The sequence below is a fragment of the Chiloscyllium plagiosum genome, unplaced genomic scaffold (assembly GCF_037043375.1).
Source record: "Chiloscyllium plagiosum isolate Xiang-an unplaced genomic scaffold, Cpla_swu_hap1 HiC_scaffold_53X, whole genome shotgun sequence".
NCBI lineage: Eukaryota > Metazoa > Chordata > Chondrichthyes > Orectolobiformes > Hemiscylliidae > Chiloscyllium > Chiloscyllium plagiosum.
The window spans coordinates 16,100,431-16,115,905 of NW_028270191.1; the positions used below are offsets into that span (position 1 = coordinate 16,100,431).

At 44.0% G+C, this 15,475-nt stretch overlaps 1 protein-coding gene across 3 annotated transcripts in view; it reads left to right on the forward strand.

Annotated features, from left to right (window-relative positions):
- LOC122543353 (electroneutral sodium bicarbonate exchanger 1-like) overlaps positions 1-15,475 on the forward strand; it is a 449,950-nt gene that overhangs the window by 367,552 nt on the left and 66,923 nt on the right. For all 3 annotated transcript variants that reach the window (XM_087985536.1, XM_087985538.1, XM_087985537.1), the window contains exons 18-19: positions 8,010-8,171; positions 9,176-9,427. In XM_087985536.1, coding sequence (XP_087841662.1) covers positions 8,010-8,171; positions 9,176-9,427 — 414 coding nt within the window. The remainder of the gene's footprint in view (positions 1-8,009; positions 8,172-9,175; positions 9,428-15,475) is intronic.

A 15,475-nucleotide genomic window follows, 5' to 3' on the forward strand; every position in this document is an offset into this window, starting at 1 on the left:
AAACGCCTTCTTCACTATCCTATCTACCTGTGATTCCACTTTCAAGGAGCTATGAACCTGCACTCCAAGGTCTCTTTGTTCAGCAACACTCCCAAGAACCTACCGTTAAAGTCTATAAGTCCTGCTAAGATTTGCTTTCCCAAAATTTATCTTAATTAAACTCCATCTGCCACTTCTTAGCCCATTGGCCCATCTGGTCAAGATCCTGTTGTAATCGGAGGTAACCTTCTTTGCTGTCCACTACACCTCCAATTTTGGTGTCATCTGCAAACTTACTAACTGTACCTCTTATGCTCGCAAAATCATTTATATAAATGACAAAAAGTAGAGGGCCCAGCACCGATCCTTGTGATACTCCACTGGTCACAGGCCTCCAGTCTGAAAAACAACCCTCCACCACCACCCTCTGTCTTCCACCTTTGAGCCAGTTCTGTATCCAAATGGCTAGTTCTCCCTGTATTCCGTGAGATCTAACCTTGCTAACCAGTCTCCCATGGGGAACCTTGTCAAATGCCTTAGTGAAGACCATATAGATCACATCTATAGCTCTGCCCTCATCATTCCTCTTTGTTGCTTCTTCAAAAAAGTGCAAAATACTTGTTTTGTATCTCCGCTATTTTCTGCGTCTCCACACAAAGGCTGCCTTGCTGATCTTTGAGGGGCCCAATTCTCTCCCCAGTTGTCCTTAATGTATTTGTAAAAACCCTTTGGGTTCTCCTTAACTCAATTTGCCAAAGCTATCTTACATCCCCTTTTTGCCCGTCCTGTTTTCCCTCTTAAGTATATTCCTACTGCCTTTATACTCTAAGGATTCACTCGATCTATCCTGTCTATACCTTACATATGCTTCCTTCTTTTTCTTAACCAAACCCTCAATTTCTTTAGTCATCCAGCATTCCCTTTTCCTACCAGCCTTTCCTTTCTCCCCAACAGGAATATACTTTCTCTGGAATCTCGTTATCACATTTATGAAGGATTCCCATTTTCCAGCCGTCCCTTTACCTGCGAACATCTGCCCCCAATCAGTTTTTGAACGTTCTTGCCTAATATCGTCAAAATTAGCCTTCCTCCAATTTAGAACTTCAACTTTTAGATCTGGTCTATCCTTTTCCATCACTATTTTAAATCTAATAGAATTATGGTCGCAGGCCCCAAAGTGCTCCCCCAATGACATCTCGGCCACTTGCCCTGCCTTATTTTCCAAAAGTCAAGTTTTGCACCTGCTCTAGTAGGTACATCCACACACTGAATCAGAAAATTTTCTTGTTCACACTTAACAAATTCCGCTCCATCTAAACCCTTAACACTATGGCAGTCCCAGTTAAAATCCCTAACCATAACCACCCTATTATTCTTACAGATAGCGGAGACCTCCTTACAAGTTTGTTTCTCAATTTCCCTCTGACTATTAGGCGGGGCTATAATACAATCCCAATAAGGTGATCATCCCTTTCTTGTTTCTCAGTTCCACCGAAATCACTTCCCTGGATGTATTTCTAGGAATATCCTCCCTCAATACAGCTGTAATGCTATCCTTTATCAAAAACGCCACTCCCCCTCCTCTCTTGCCTCCCTTTCTATCCTTCCTGTAACATTTGTATCCTGGAACATTAAGCTGCCAGTTCTGCCCATCCCTGAGCTATGTCTCTGTAATTGCTATGATATCTCAGTCCCATGTTCCTAACCATGCCCTGAGTTCATCTGCCTTCCCTGTTAGGCCCCTTGCATTGAAATAAACGCAGTTTAATTTATTAGTCCTACCTGCCCTGACTGTTTGACTCGCTTCTGTTCTCAACTGTACCAGTCTCAGATTGATCTCTTTCCTCACTATCTCTCTCTGGATTCCACCCCCACCCCCACCTTACTAGTTTAAATCCTCCTGAGCAGTTCTAGCAAATTTCCTTGCCAGTATATTCGTCCCCTTCCAATTTAGGTGCAATCCATCCTTCTTGTACAGGTCACTCCTACCCCAAAAGAGATTCCAAATGTCCAAAAAGGTGAATCCTTCCCCCATATACCAGCTCCTCAGCCATGCATTCATCTGCTCTATCCTCCTATTCCTGCCCTCACTAGCTCGTAGCACTGGGAGTAATCCAGATATTACTACCCTTGAGGACCTCCTTTTTAAATTCCTGCCTAACTCTCAAATCTCCCTTCAGAATCTCAACCTTTTTCCTTCCTATATCGTTAGTTCCAATGTGGACAATGACCTCTTGCTGACCTCTCTTCCCCTGTGAGACATCCTTGATCCTGCCACCAGGGAAGCAACATACCCTTCTGCTTTTTCGCTGCTGGCCACAGAAACATCCATCTGTACCTCGGACTAGAGAGCCCCCTAACACAGTTGATCTCTTGGAACCCAACGTACCTCTCATTGCCAGTCTCAATACCAGAAATTGGCTGTTCGTGCAACATTCCTCTGAGAATCCATCACCCCCTACATTTTCCAAAACAGCATACTTGTTTGAAATGGGTATACCCACAGAAGGCTCCTGCACTAACTGCCTACCTCTCTTACCTTTCCTGGAGTTAACCTATGTCACTGTATCTGAGACTTTTCCCCCCTTCCTATAACTGCCATCCATCACATACTGTTGCTGTTGCAAATTCCTCATTGCTTCTAACTGTCTCTCCAACTGATCCATTCCATCTGATAAGATTTGCAACCAACAGCATTTATTGCATATATGATCCGCAATAACCCTTGAACTCTCTTTAAACTCCCACATCTGACAAGAAGCGCATATCACTCTACTAAAGGCCATTTTTGCTCCTTCACAATCTACAGACCCAGAAAATAACACTGTCTTATTCCTCTACAAAACACTGCCCCAAGTTAAATTAATAGTTATGGCTTATATTTTAAGTTTAATCAAGAGACATATCTCAAAAAAACAAAGAACCCACTCTACTCACTGCTGCAGACTTTCTGTAGGTACCACTTAAAAACAATACACTTATCTGCTTCTGTGATGTGACCTTCGCCCAACAGTTCGTCCAAGATCAGTTGTGAATTTCACTGTTTGTTAGTTAATTTTCCCAGATGCACTCCAATGTCCAGTGATACATGAATTCAAACAGCAAGGGCAGTAACTGTGCAGGTTCACTGCTGTGTCAGTTTCTCTCTCTCTCTCCTGCACTGACCTCGCCATGTGCTTCCTTTGTCTGTTCTTCTCCCTTTTAAAACTGCTGTTGTTTTGATTTTTTTTTCCCCCCAAGGTTCCAAAACAATGCAACAGCATATAAAACAGTAATTGCTGCTCCTGGAATTCGAGGAAATTACCTCCAGCACCTAAAATACCTCAATAAAGGAGCAGCTGTTACAGCCAGAAATTTTTCCTGTCCTCCATCTTGGATTACCCAGAATCAATTTTCTAATTAAGACAGAGTTGAAGAGGAATTTTGCCTCATGACAGCGGTTTCATTTTGTGCTACAATTTTAAATAAGAGGGTATTTTATTAATTTTAGTGTTTAATTACTGTGCTCTTGGTGTTAAAATGTGTGCACAAACTTAACCTTTGTGCTCATATCACATTACTGTAGCTGCACAACACTGCATACTCCCACAACCTCAGGCTCCTGGAAAAAGGTATGATTATGAGCCTTGTCTCAAGCAAAGAAGAGCCAGACGACCATACTCTCCATTTCTTCTGCACCCTGCCTAATGTCACCACTTGCCTTATTCCCTGAATGTTCTTGCAGTACTGGAGAACATTAAGCTCCTTGACTGTGCCATTGCAATTGCTGAACATCCTCAGTATCTGTTTTTTCACTACTATGGGCTTGACAAACACAAACACTTCCCTTCTTACCCAACCAACCATGTTTCACAATTTCTCTCATAAATTGTCTTTGTGGTATCTGCAGTGTTGCAATCCCAGGCCCAGGAACCTTATTCTCATCTCATTGGACAAGGTCACTGTCCATGAAATCAATTTTGAGAGCTTTGACTGCAACCCCCAAATGCTAGCTCTCTGCTTCACTGGGACATGAGAATGACTTTGTCTCTCATCATCACTAATGTGTATACCTGGTCAAAGCTATCCCAATGGAAAATGTCAACACAAGCAGAGTAATGCAACTAAAGCAAACATTGCCACAGTTCAAATGAATATTGAGTTATAAAAGTGCATACTAGCTACATGTAATTGAACACCCATGTGATCTGAAAAAGCTTGGCAGATGCTTAACAAGGGGAAATGCAAGGTTATGCACTTGGGCAGAAAGACTACAGGAGCTGAATAGAATTTAAATTGAGAGGCAGCAGAAATCTATGGAATGCAGGGACTTGTCCATGAATTGCAAAAAGCTCATATTCAAGTTCAGTGGATCAGAGGGAAGACAAATGGAATGTTGACCTTTATTTCAAAGGGAATAGAGTGTAAAAGCCAGAAGGTTTTTCTAAAACTATACAAAACACTAATCAGACCACAGATGTGACAGTTTGGATTTCCTTATCTAAGGAAAGATATACTGGCATTATAGGCAGCCCTGAGAAGGTTCACTAGGTTGATCCTGGTGCTATGGACCAGGCCAGACCCCCCTCAAAATATTTTAAGAAGGTAGCCTAGACACTAACTTTTTCTTATTGTAAAGACAGATGTGAGTGGATATTCCAGGAGTGATGCAGCTGGTCAAACCACTCGGCTTTAAGCAAACAGAAATTATTTAAACACTACAGTTGAAACATGAACAAAAGAAAACAGAATTTAGAATAACTTGACTATTGGAAAACTTAACTAACCCGATACAGTAGCTATTACTAATTAACTGTTCCAATACAGTAACATCCCATAAACACACCTTTTGGAACAGCCTCCACTTGCTTAGATGGGTGTACCTCCAAGACAACCAAGAGGCCTGACACCATACAAAATGAAGCAGCCAGTTTGATCAGCACCCCATTTACTTCCTTTGCATTGTAGCAGCAAAATTCACTGCAGCAACTCACTAAGGTCCCTTCTATAGTAACTTCCAAACCAGTGGCCTTGACCATCTAGAAGGACAAAGGCAGTAAATGTACAGAAACCTGACGGCTCACAGGTTCCCCTCCAATCTCACACCAACCTAATTTGGAATTATATCACTGTTCCTTCACAGTCACTGGGTCAAAATCCTGGAAATTTCTCAAGATGGATGTGCCTATATCCCAAGGACTGCAGCAGTTCAAGAAAGCAGCTAATCATCTCCTACAGGAGAATTACAGATGGACAGTAAATACCTGCCTTGCCAACAGAGCCCATGTCCCATGAATGAATAACAAAACACCTTTTGGCAAAAGAGAAATTGAAACACAGATTCTTACAGGCAGGAGGGAACAGCATCCAGAGAGAGATTTCAGAGAAAGTCAGTCAGGAATCCTTTACTGAAGGTTGCAACTCCCCTGGACTCTCATATCTTGTGACTGCTACAGCTGAAACAAACTAGAAAAAAAACCTAAACTGAGAGAACAGGCCGCTCCCCTTCCATTGTTAAACTAGACTCTTAGTTACCTCTGCCTTTATGATCTCTCTCCAAAAATAAACCAAGGACAAAATAACTTTTTTAAAGTGACTGCATCGTCACACTGGGTATGGAAGTCTTATGAAGAGAGGCTGAGTAGATTGGGCCTGTACATGTACATGTACATGTACATGGAATATAGAAGAATGAGAGGTGACCTTATTGAAATGTATGAGATTATTAAGGGACTTGACAGGGTCCATTCAGAAAGGCTGCTTCCCCTTGTGGAATTGAGACCCAGAGTGCTGATCTCCAAGTATGGGTTCACACATTTAAGAAGAGTTGAAGAGGAATTTTGTCTCGGAGAGTTGTAAATCTGTGGAATTCTTTACCGCAGTGGACTGTTGAAGCTGTCTCATTAACTATTCAAGGCTGAGATAAACAGAATTTTAATCAGTAAGAGAATCAAGGGTCATGGGGAAAAGGCAGGAAGGTGAGGTTGAGGATTTTCAGATTAGCAATGATTTCAGTGAATGGCTGAGCAGAGTCAGTGGGCTGAATGTCCTATTTCTATTCCTATGTCTTTTGGTCTCTGGAGTATACTGAGATGAAGCTCCCAAGGTGTCTGGCTGACACTCCTCCTCCTCGCTATGGGTGTCTACCGCTCCCTATCTCTTAAAATGAAGGAAGTATCTGGAATATGTTTGAGCTGCCTCATTCCCCTCTTACCTCACCACTGATGCTTTGCACCCGGATTGCATAACTGGTAGTGAGTGTCCTTCTGGGGCTGGGTCTGCCAGAGCCATAACAGTCAACAGAACTTGGATGGGCTCCTCAATCTTTCACTTGAATTGTGGTGCGATTTTTGGAGGTCAATCATCTCGGCTCAGCAGGAGTTCCACAGCGTAGCATCCAAGGCCCAATCATCTTCAATTGCTTCATCAATGACCTCCCCTCCATCATAAGGTTAGACATGAGAATGATTGTACAATCATCAATAATGTTCAGCACCATTTGCGACTCCTCAGATACTGAAGCAGTCTATGTTCAAATGCAGTAAGACCTGGACAACACCTAGGCTGGAGTTGCGAAGTGGCAAGTAATATTTGCACCACGCAAAAGCTAGGAAATAACCAAGAGATAGTGTACTCCTCATCTCTTGACATTCAATGGCATTACTTTTGCTGAACCCCCACTATTAACACCCTGTGGGTTAGCATTGACCATAAACTGAACTGGACCAGTCATACAAACACTGGTTACAAGAACAGTTCAGAGGCTTTGAACTCTGCATTGAGTAACTCACCACCTGTGTCCCCAGTGCCTGTGCACCATCTATAAGCACAAGACAACAGTGTTTTGGAACAGCCTCCACTTGCTTAGATGGGTGTACCTCCAAGACAACCAAGAGGCCTGACACCATACAAAATGAAGCAGCCAGTTTGATCAGCACCCCATTTACTTCCTTTGCATTGTAGCAGCAAAATTCACTGCAGCAACTCACTAAGGTCCCTTCTATAGTAACTTCCAAACCAGTGGCCTTGACCATCTAGAAGGACAAAGGCAGTAAATGTACAGAAACCTGACGGCTCACAGGTTCCCCTCCAATCTCACACCAACCTAATTTGGAATTATATCACTGTTCCTTCACAGTCACTGGGTCAAAATCCTGGAAATTTCTCAAGATGGATGTGCCTATATCCCAAGGACTGCAGCAGTTCAAGAAAGCAGCTAATCATCTCCTACAGGAGAATTACAGATGGACAGTAAATGCCTGCCTTGCCAACAGAGCCCATGTCCCATGAATGAATAACAAAAACTCACGGTATATGGAGGCCCTTTGTCATTACTACCTGATGTTACACAGGCAGGGCAACTGGTTATTTTATGGAGGCATGTCACCTGCATTGGGGTCAGTATGTGCATGGACTCCAGTAGTCCCCAAGTGTCAGAAACCTTGGGCACTGCTTTCTCCACCAGCTATAGGCCCATGTCCATGATGTGCTCACTAGGTTGCGATCCTGAGCCTTCTCTACATAGCGTACTAACCAAGGTGAATGTCTGTGTGCTAGTGGAGGTTGCAGGTGAACACTGTACCAGTGTCTGAGGGGTTTTGGAGACATCATCCTCTGAAATTATGAAAACAAATGTCTGATATTATTTGCACATAGAAAATAAGAGCACGAGTAGGCCATTCAGCCCTTTATGTCTGCTCCACTATTTGATGTGACTGTGAAGATCACCATTGAAAATATTTTGTATTTTGAACATATTAATTATTGTAAATAATGCAAAAGCAAAAAAAAAAATGAAGATTACAATGAGAGCCACTAAGTTCAACAGAAGAATAATTGCAATTCAATTACATTTAAGATTGTAAATTTTAATATGGGCATCTATTATGTGAGAATCACTGTAGCATCTAGTTTAATGAGCAAAAGTAACCAGATCATTAAAGTATGATGTCCTTGGAATACGTTGCTCGTGAGAGGATACAGGATTGCACTGATGTCAGTTTTCTGAGAAACTGTTTTTAAATTGCTTGTGTTGTATGTGCTTATTGCAGCCAACAAGAGATGATCGTGGGTGGTTAATAAACCCCATAGGTCCAAATCCCTGGTGGACAGTTATTGCTGCCATTATACCAGCTCTGCTGTGTACTATTCTTATTTTCATGGACCAACAGATCACTGCTGTCATTATAAACAGGAAGGAACACAAGCTGAAGGTATGAATTCCTGTTAATTCTTAAAAATCACCCAAGTTTTTGTTGAAAATGGATATTAAGAGTAACATCGAACTGAGTTTGATGACACCCGCTAGCATATTTGAAGATACAGGAGGGTCTTGAAGTCCACTGCCTTCCCACTTACTTTTGACCTGTTCCCCATATTGTGGTAAAGAGTAAGGCATCAAGCTGCCTAGTCACCTGTAGGCCAATTGAGGCCCCTAAATGATAGATTAACTACTACTCAAAAGTTTCATTCTGCTTCTGCCTTAATATTTGGATGTTGGACGAGGGCTGATAGTTTTCACTGTGCAGGCTGCTGTCAGGCAGGGAGGGAAGTGGGGCACCTCCTGTTTGAGCAGGTGTCCACTGAACCTATTAAGGCAACATAATGCCACTTCCAACATAGCATCCCATTCCTTTCCACTGGCATCTTTAAGCTAACATTCTATCCCTGGGGTCTCCAAGCTGTGTCAGCCCAAAATCCTCAGAATTACCTCAAACTTGGAAGATGACATTTCTTCTCCAGCAGCATTTTGTAGTCCCAGCAGCAATCACTATTCTCTTCTGCTATTGCTAGGATTACGTAGCGACCAACTGTGCAGATTGGCCGGTGGCTATCTAGGGTCGAACTTCCTGATGGAGGAGCGAGGTTCCATCCTGACCTTATTGCTGCAGGACAGCTGGAATTCTGGTTAATGAGATGCCAGCTAACTTTAAGGCAATGGGTGGAACAGGTTATTTGCCCATTGGTAAAATGCACCATTATGTTACATACAGTTACACAGTAGTCTATAGTTACTTTAACCTGTAATTAACTTGTACTTTGCATCTTATGTTCAGACTTAAGATCGATCCGCTGCATAAACTGCAGCATGGTCGACATATGATTAAGTTAACTGTTTTGGTTTGTAACCTTGTGCTAATATTTGACTTTGAATTAAGTACTAAATTAACCAGCCAGAACTTAGAGACTTCAAGTAATAAGTTCTTTCTCCCCACAGAAAGGATGTGGCTATCACCTTGACCTCCTGATGGTGGCAGTAATGTTGGGTGTATGTTCAGTTATGGGACTCCCCTGGTTTGTAGCTGCAACTGTTCTCTCTATCTCTCATGTGAACAGTTTGAAGCTGGAATCAGAATGTTCAGCTCCTGGTGAACAGCCAAAGTTCCTGGGCATTAGAGAACAGCGGGTCACTGGCCTCATGATCTTTGTCCTTATGGGGTGCTCGGTCTTTATGACTGGTTTCTTAAAGGTAAGCCAACAGTGGAATATTAGGTAACTTCTTGCAATTGTAAGATTCCAACAGAGAATACTAATTTTAAGGATTAATTTGGCTTAGATTGTGGAATGCAAAACAGATTATTAATTGGATTCTAAACTAAATTCTGATTGTCTTAATGTCTATGAAATGTCATCTATAAGAAAATTAATGAGGTGACCTCAAATTTAGGATTTAGTTACATTGCAATTAGTTTTTGAAATCTGATATTGTAATGTTTATAACCACCTTTCACCCTTAATAGTGCAGACTAATGAGATATTCATCATATACTCTTCATACAAATATCAGTGTGGAGGCAATATTGTGTGATATATCCCTGTATACCATGGGTGGAATATATTTGCATCTCCCAGCCATGGTTGAGGTTAGGTAATGAGTTAGGCACCGGGGAGTGGGGGGTGCAGAAAAGAGAGAGAGGGAGAGAGAGCGAGAGCACGAGCGAGAGCTGGAGGATGATTTACTTGTTGGTCATGTTTGAACCCATCCTAATAGAAATGTCTAAACAGTCATGGTATCGGCCAGAAGGCCTTGCTGTAGCTGCAGGTAAAAGGGGAAACTGTTCATCCCAGCATAACTTTGAGATATTTATTTCTTCATATTGCATTGAATTAATGCACAACTAAATTGCCAAACAGAGACATTTTCAAATTCTTCAGATAACTTACATTTCACTGTTGTGCTGCCAACTCTTGTTCGTAGTTCAAATGTGCAGTAATCTAGCACAGGAGGAAAACCTTTTTCCATCTTCACTGAAACTTGCTCATTTTTACATTCCCCTTTTCTTGCCTTGTGGTCAGAGTCTTAAGCCTTCTAATCCTCTGATGTCTATATTATCCTCAACTTTCACCAATTAGAAACTATAAAAACCTCACTAGTGTTGCAGATTTGTGTCTAGTATGAATTAAGAAAGGCACACTGTCCAGCTGAATGTGAACAAAATTTTATTGCAATACCCTTTCCTCAGGAAAACAAAAAGGAATTAGAAATTTGTAGTAAGATAGAATATGCTTTTCAGCATTATGACAAATTATCTATGGGAGGAAACAGGTATGTTTTGACTTATTATAGGACATAAAAACAGACACGTAGCTTCGAAATGTAGGCATTTCCCTGTGAAATAACTCCACAGTTAACATTAACAGCTGTATACAATAAACAGCAATTTACAGGGAAAAAAGGGGTGATAAAACCAGACCCCCAAACTCCACTGTACAAATCAGTTCACAGGGAATCTGGGACGAGAAGGAAAAAAAAAGAAAAAAAAGGATCAACACAATCACATACAGACAGTTCGATAAACCGAACAATAAAACAGTGCATATGTCAGACGCCCTTGGCAACTCAGCAAACCACCCGACCCTCCCACCTTCTGGTCGCTCAAAGGCAGCCTGCCCTTAGGCCCCTTCCGGCACTCAGCCTGCCCCGACATCTTCCGGCCACCTCTAGGACAGCCCGCCCTGGTACCTGCCTGGGGTTACAGCACTGAGGACAGTCTACCGACCTCTGGCTCTCGATCTGCCCCTACGTATCGTCGGGCCATCCGGCCTGTAGACTGCCCGGACACACTTTTTGGCCACCTCTAGGACAGCCCGTCCCCTTCCCCAGGGATGACAGCGTGCAGGGCAGCCCACAAGCCTTCCGGATCTCGGCCTGCCCCTACGCACCTTCTGGCTCTCGGCTGCTCTGACACACCTTCCGACCACCTCTAGGACAGCCCATCCCAATCACCCCTTCTCGGGACGACAGCGCTCAGAACAGCCTACCCACCTTCTGGCTCTCGGGGCAACTGGCATCGGAGTGGCCATCCCACCTTCTTGCTTTTGGGACAACCTACCCATCTTCAGGTTCACAGGACAGCCTACCCACCCTCCGACTCTCAGGGGGACAGCTTTCAGGGCAACTTATGAGCCTCCCAGCTCACAGTAAGGCCTGCAAGACCCAGGGAGACACAAGGCGTTGCTTGTTGGGGTTATCACCTGCACTAAGACAGAATCAATTACCAACAAACAAACAAAGAGTCCTTTCTGGTACAGAGTTCATTACTATAAACAGTTCTCTTCAGAATGTAGAGGCCATTCCCAGGAACAGAGTCCACTCCAGTAGGCAGAGTGCATTGTCAGAGTACATAAAGTACACAACCGAAGGCAAAGTCCACACCAGTAAGCAGAGTCCACTCCTGAAGGCAGTGAATACACACCCTATAGAACACACACAGGGTGTTCAGTCTCCATAGAGGCCTGGTTTATCCATAGAGAACCAGGCCAACTCACAGGAACACAGTACATTGTAAAGGGGCAGTTAACTTGCAGGGGTTTGGTCCACTCCAGGATGCAACAATTGCTCATCTCCCAGCACACACAGGTGTTCAGTCTTTACAGAGGCCTAGTCACCCACAAAGGGCCAGGCCTACCCACAGGAACAGCTCATCTGGAAAGATGTATTTTCTCACAAGAGCTCAGTCCAAACACCAAAAAAGGAAAACAAAGAAAACCAAAGTGCAAGGGCTAAGCCCTGCCACAAAAATCAACATAGTCCTTTTCTCAAAGGACAAGAGAAAAAAAGTAACAGGTTGTAACCAGCCAGTGAAACAACAGTTCCCTAATGAGAACCGTTACACCTGAAACACATTGACTGTGTAGATCAGAGAGTTTAAAAATCAGTCCTCAATAAAAGAAAATCAATTAACAAATCAGGCCTTGTAAATCAGCCAGTTCAGGAATCAGGATCTACCCAACGAGAAAAGCAGTAAACCATCAGCAGCAGTAGGGCCCTCTTGTGGAACACTGGTAGTGACCCTACTCCTGGACTGGGAGTCACAGGTTCAAGTCCTATCTGCATTAACATCAATTCACAACATCGATTGTACCTTGCTTATGGTGCAAAAAAAAAAACATTTGCATGAAAAAAAGCACCAATGGCAGAAGTAATACACGAACTGTGGCCCAGCCAGCACAGAGCGAGTCCCCTAAACTGAGGGGATTTTAAATCTCCTGTTTTTTTTTTAAAACATTTCATTAAACAATACAGTTAACATTAACAACTGTATACAGAGGAACCTGGATTATCCAAATGAGATGGGCGGGCACTATTTCATTTGGATAATTGATTATTCAATTAATTGATTCAATGCCTTTCCTCTGGGGCTCGGAGTTTTCTGTTAAGTCCGCTCCCCGTCCAGCACATGAGGCAGCAGCACACTGCACGCGAGACCCCGACCCTGCCTGCACGCTCCTCAACCCCACCCAACACTGCCCGCCATCTGCCCCATCCTTGCCCCTGTCCTTCCTCCAACACCACCCAGTCATCCACAACCACCTGCCCCCACCTCAACCCTGTCCAATATCACCCCCCTCACCCACCCCTCCTGCCCAACAGGGTCTGCCCCCAGCCCCTTTCATCACTGCCTCCCCAACCCCATCCAACACTGCCCCCTATGCTCGCCCCTAACCCCTCTCTGGACACCAAGGCTGCTGCTGCCTTTGTTTTGGGGTTGGGTGAGTGTCCAAATGGCGCGCGCACAGCCCCACACACAACTTTTTACTGCAACCTTTTGACAGGTTTCACCTTTACCCTGTACAGGACAGTGTTGAGAGATTATCTGGGGAAGGGGGGTTTAGGGTACACCCCTGTGTAGAACTCCAGGGAATGTATGTGGGCCGAGAGAGTGAGTGAGAGCGCGGGAGGTCAGTCATTTGGAGATGGTGTCTGGGCTCCCATCGATGTCCAGGACTGTTCTCGGCAACATTTCAGTAAGCGGAGTTCACTTTTAATCACTAAACAAAAGACGCGATCAGTGTTGGAAACATGTCTTTGATGTAATGTTTCTATTGGGACCTCGAGATCGCCTTCAGATAATTCGATACTTGGATAATCAAGGTTCCTCTGTACAGAGGAACAGCAAATTTACAAGGGAGAGAAGCGGCAAAGCAAGGCTCCAAACCCCACCATTCAACCAGTTTTCAGGAAAGGAGGACAAACCTCAAATTCCACTTCAGTCATTACAAACTAGTAACAAATACATATAAGACAGTCCAATTACATAACAAAAACAGTGTATAGAATACAGACTCCCCCAGCAACCCACTTGTCCCTCCCACCTTCTGGCCACTTTAAAGCAGCCTGCCCCATGCCCCTTCCAGCTCTCGGTCTGCCCCAAGTCCCTTCCGGCTCTTGGTCCACCCTGACACCTGCCAGCCACCTCTAGGACAGCCCGTCCTGTTTCCCCACCCCCCCCAGGATGACAGGGTGACCGCTTTCAGTATGACCTATAAGCCTCCCAGCTCACACGAAGGCCTGTCAGACCCAGGGACACAAGACAGTGGAGGTGATAAACCCAACAAGCAACATGGCAGAGTCAATTATCAACAAACAAACAGTCCTTCCTGGTACAGAGTTCATTACATTTTGAAGAGAACTGTTTATGGTAAAGTCCATTCCAGTATACAAAGTGCATTGTTAGAAACGGGGTCCACTCCAAACTACAGAGTCCGTTGCCAAAAAACAGTCCACAACCCAGGGCAGAGTCCACTCCTGAAGGCAGCAAATGCACACCCCACAGGTGTTCAGTTTCCATAGAGTCCTTGCTCATCCATAGAGAACCAGGTCCACTCACAGGAATACAGTACATTGTAAAGATGCAGTTAACTCACTGGTTTAGTTCACTCCCAAAGGCAAAGTCCACTCCAGGACACAGCAATTGCTCACCTCCCAGCACACACACACACACAGGTGTTCAGTCTTGAGAGAGGCATAGTCACCAACAAAGGGCCAGGCCTACCCACAGGAACCACTTATATGGAAAGATGTATTTTCTCACAAGAGCTCAGTCCAAACACCAAAAAAGTGAAAATACATTAAAAAAAACAAAGAAAACCAGAGTGCAAGGTCTGAGCCCTGCTACAAAAATCAACTTAGTCCTTTTCTCAAAGAAAAAAAAAGAGTAACATACAGGCTGTAACCAGCCAGTGAAACAACAGTTCCCTAATGAAGGCTGAATTACACTGGAAACACATTGACTGTTTAAATCAGCCAGTTTAAAAATCAGTCCTCAATAGAAAAGGAATGCCAGGTAACAAACTGGCTGTATAGATCAGCCAGTTTAGGAATTAGGTTTTCCCCCCCAAAAAAAAAGAAACCAACAGCAGCAGTAACACACTCAGTCCCCTAAACTGAGGAGATTCTAAATCTCATGGTTATATATATTTGTTATTTTCTATTCCCTACGCTACTGCCTAACTGTGGTAGTGCTTATTTTATCTCCTGATTTATTTTATTAAACAATTCACAGTTTACAAAAAACAGTTAACATTAACAGCTGTATACAGGGAAACAACAATTTTACAAGGAAGAGGAGCAGCAAAGACAGGCCCCAAACCCCGCTGTTCAGCCAGTTTACAGGGAAATGAGGACTAACCTCAAATCTGTTTCAACCATTACAAACAGTAACAATGACATTTGTACATACAAGAAGAAAGTGAAGACTGCAGATGCTGGAGATCAGAGCTGAAAAGTGTGTTGCTGGAAAAGCACAGCAGGTCAGGCAGCATCCAAGGAGCAGGAGAATCAGCATTTCGGGCATAAGCCCTTTTTCAGGCTCGAAACGTCGATTCTCCTGCTCCTTGGATGCTGCCTGACCTGCTGCTCTTTTCCAGCAATGTACATACAAGACAGTCTAATTACATAAGAAACAGTGCATATAATACAGACCCCTAGAAACCCAGCAAGCTCCCCCACCCTCCATCCCTCCCACCTTCCAGCCACTCTAAGGCAGCCCGCCCCTATGCGCCTTCCGGCTCTCGGTCCACCCAATGACCCTTCCGGTTCTCGGTCCGCCCTGACACACCTTTCGACCAACTCTAGGACAGCCCGCCCCGGTATCTGCCCAGGGTGACAACGCTGAGGACGGCCTACTCGCCTTCCGGCTCTCGATCTGCCCCTACATACCATTGGGCTCTCACCCACCCAGATGCACCATCCGGCCTGTGAACTGCCCTGACACACCTTCCGGCCACCTCTAGG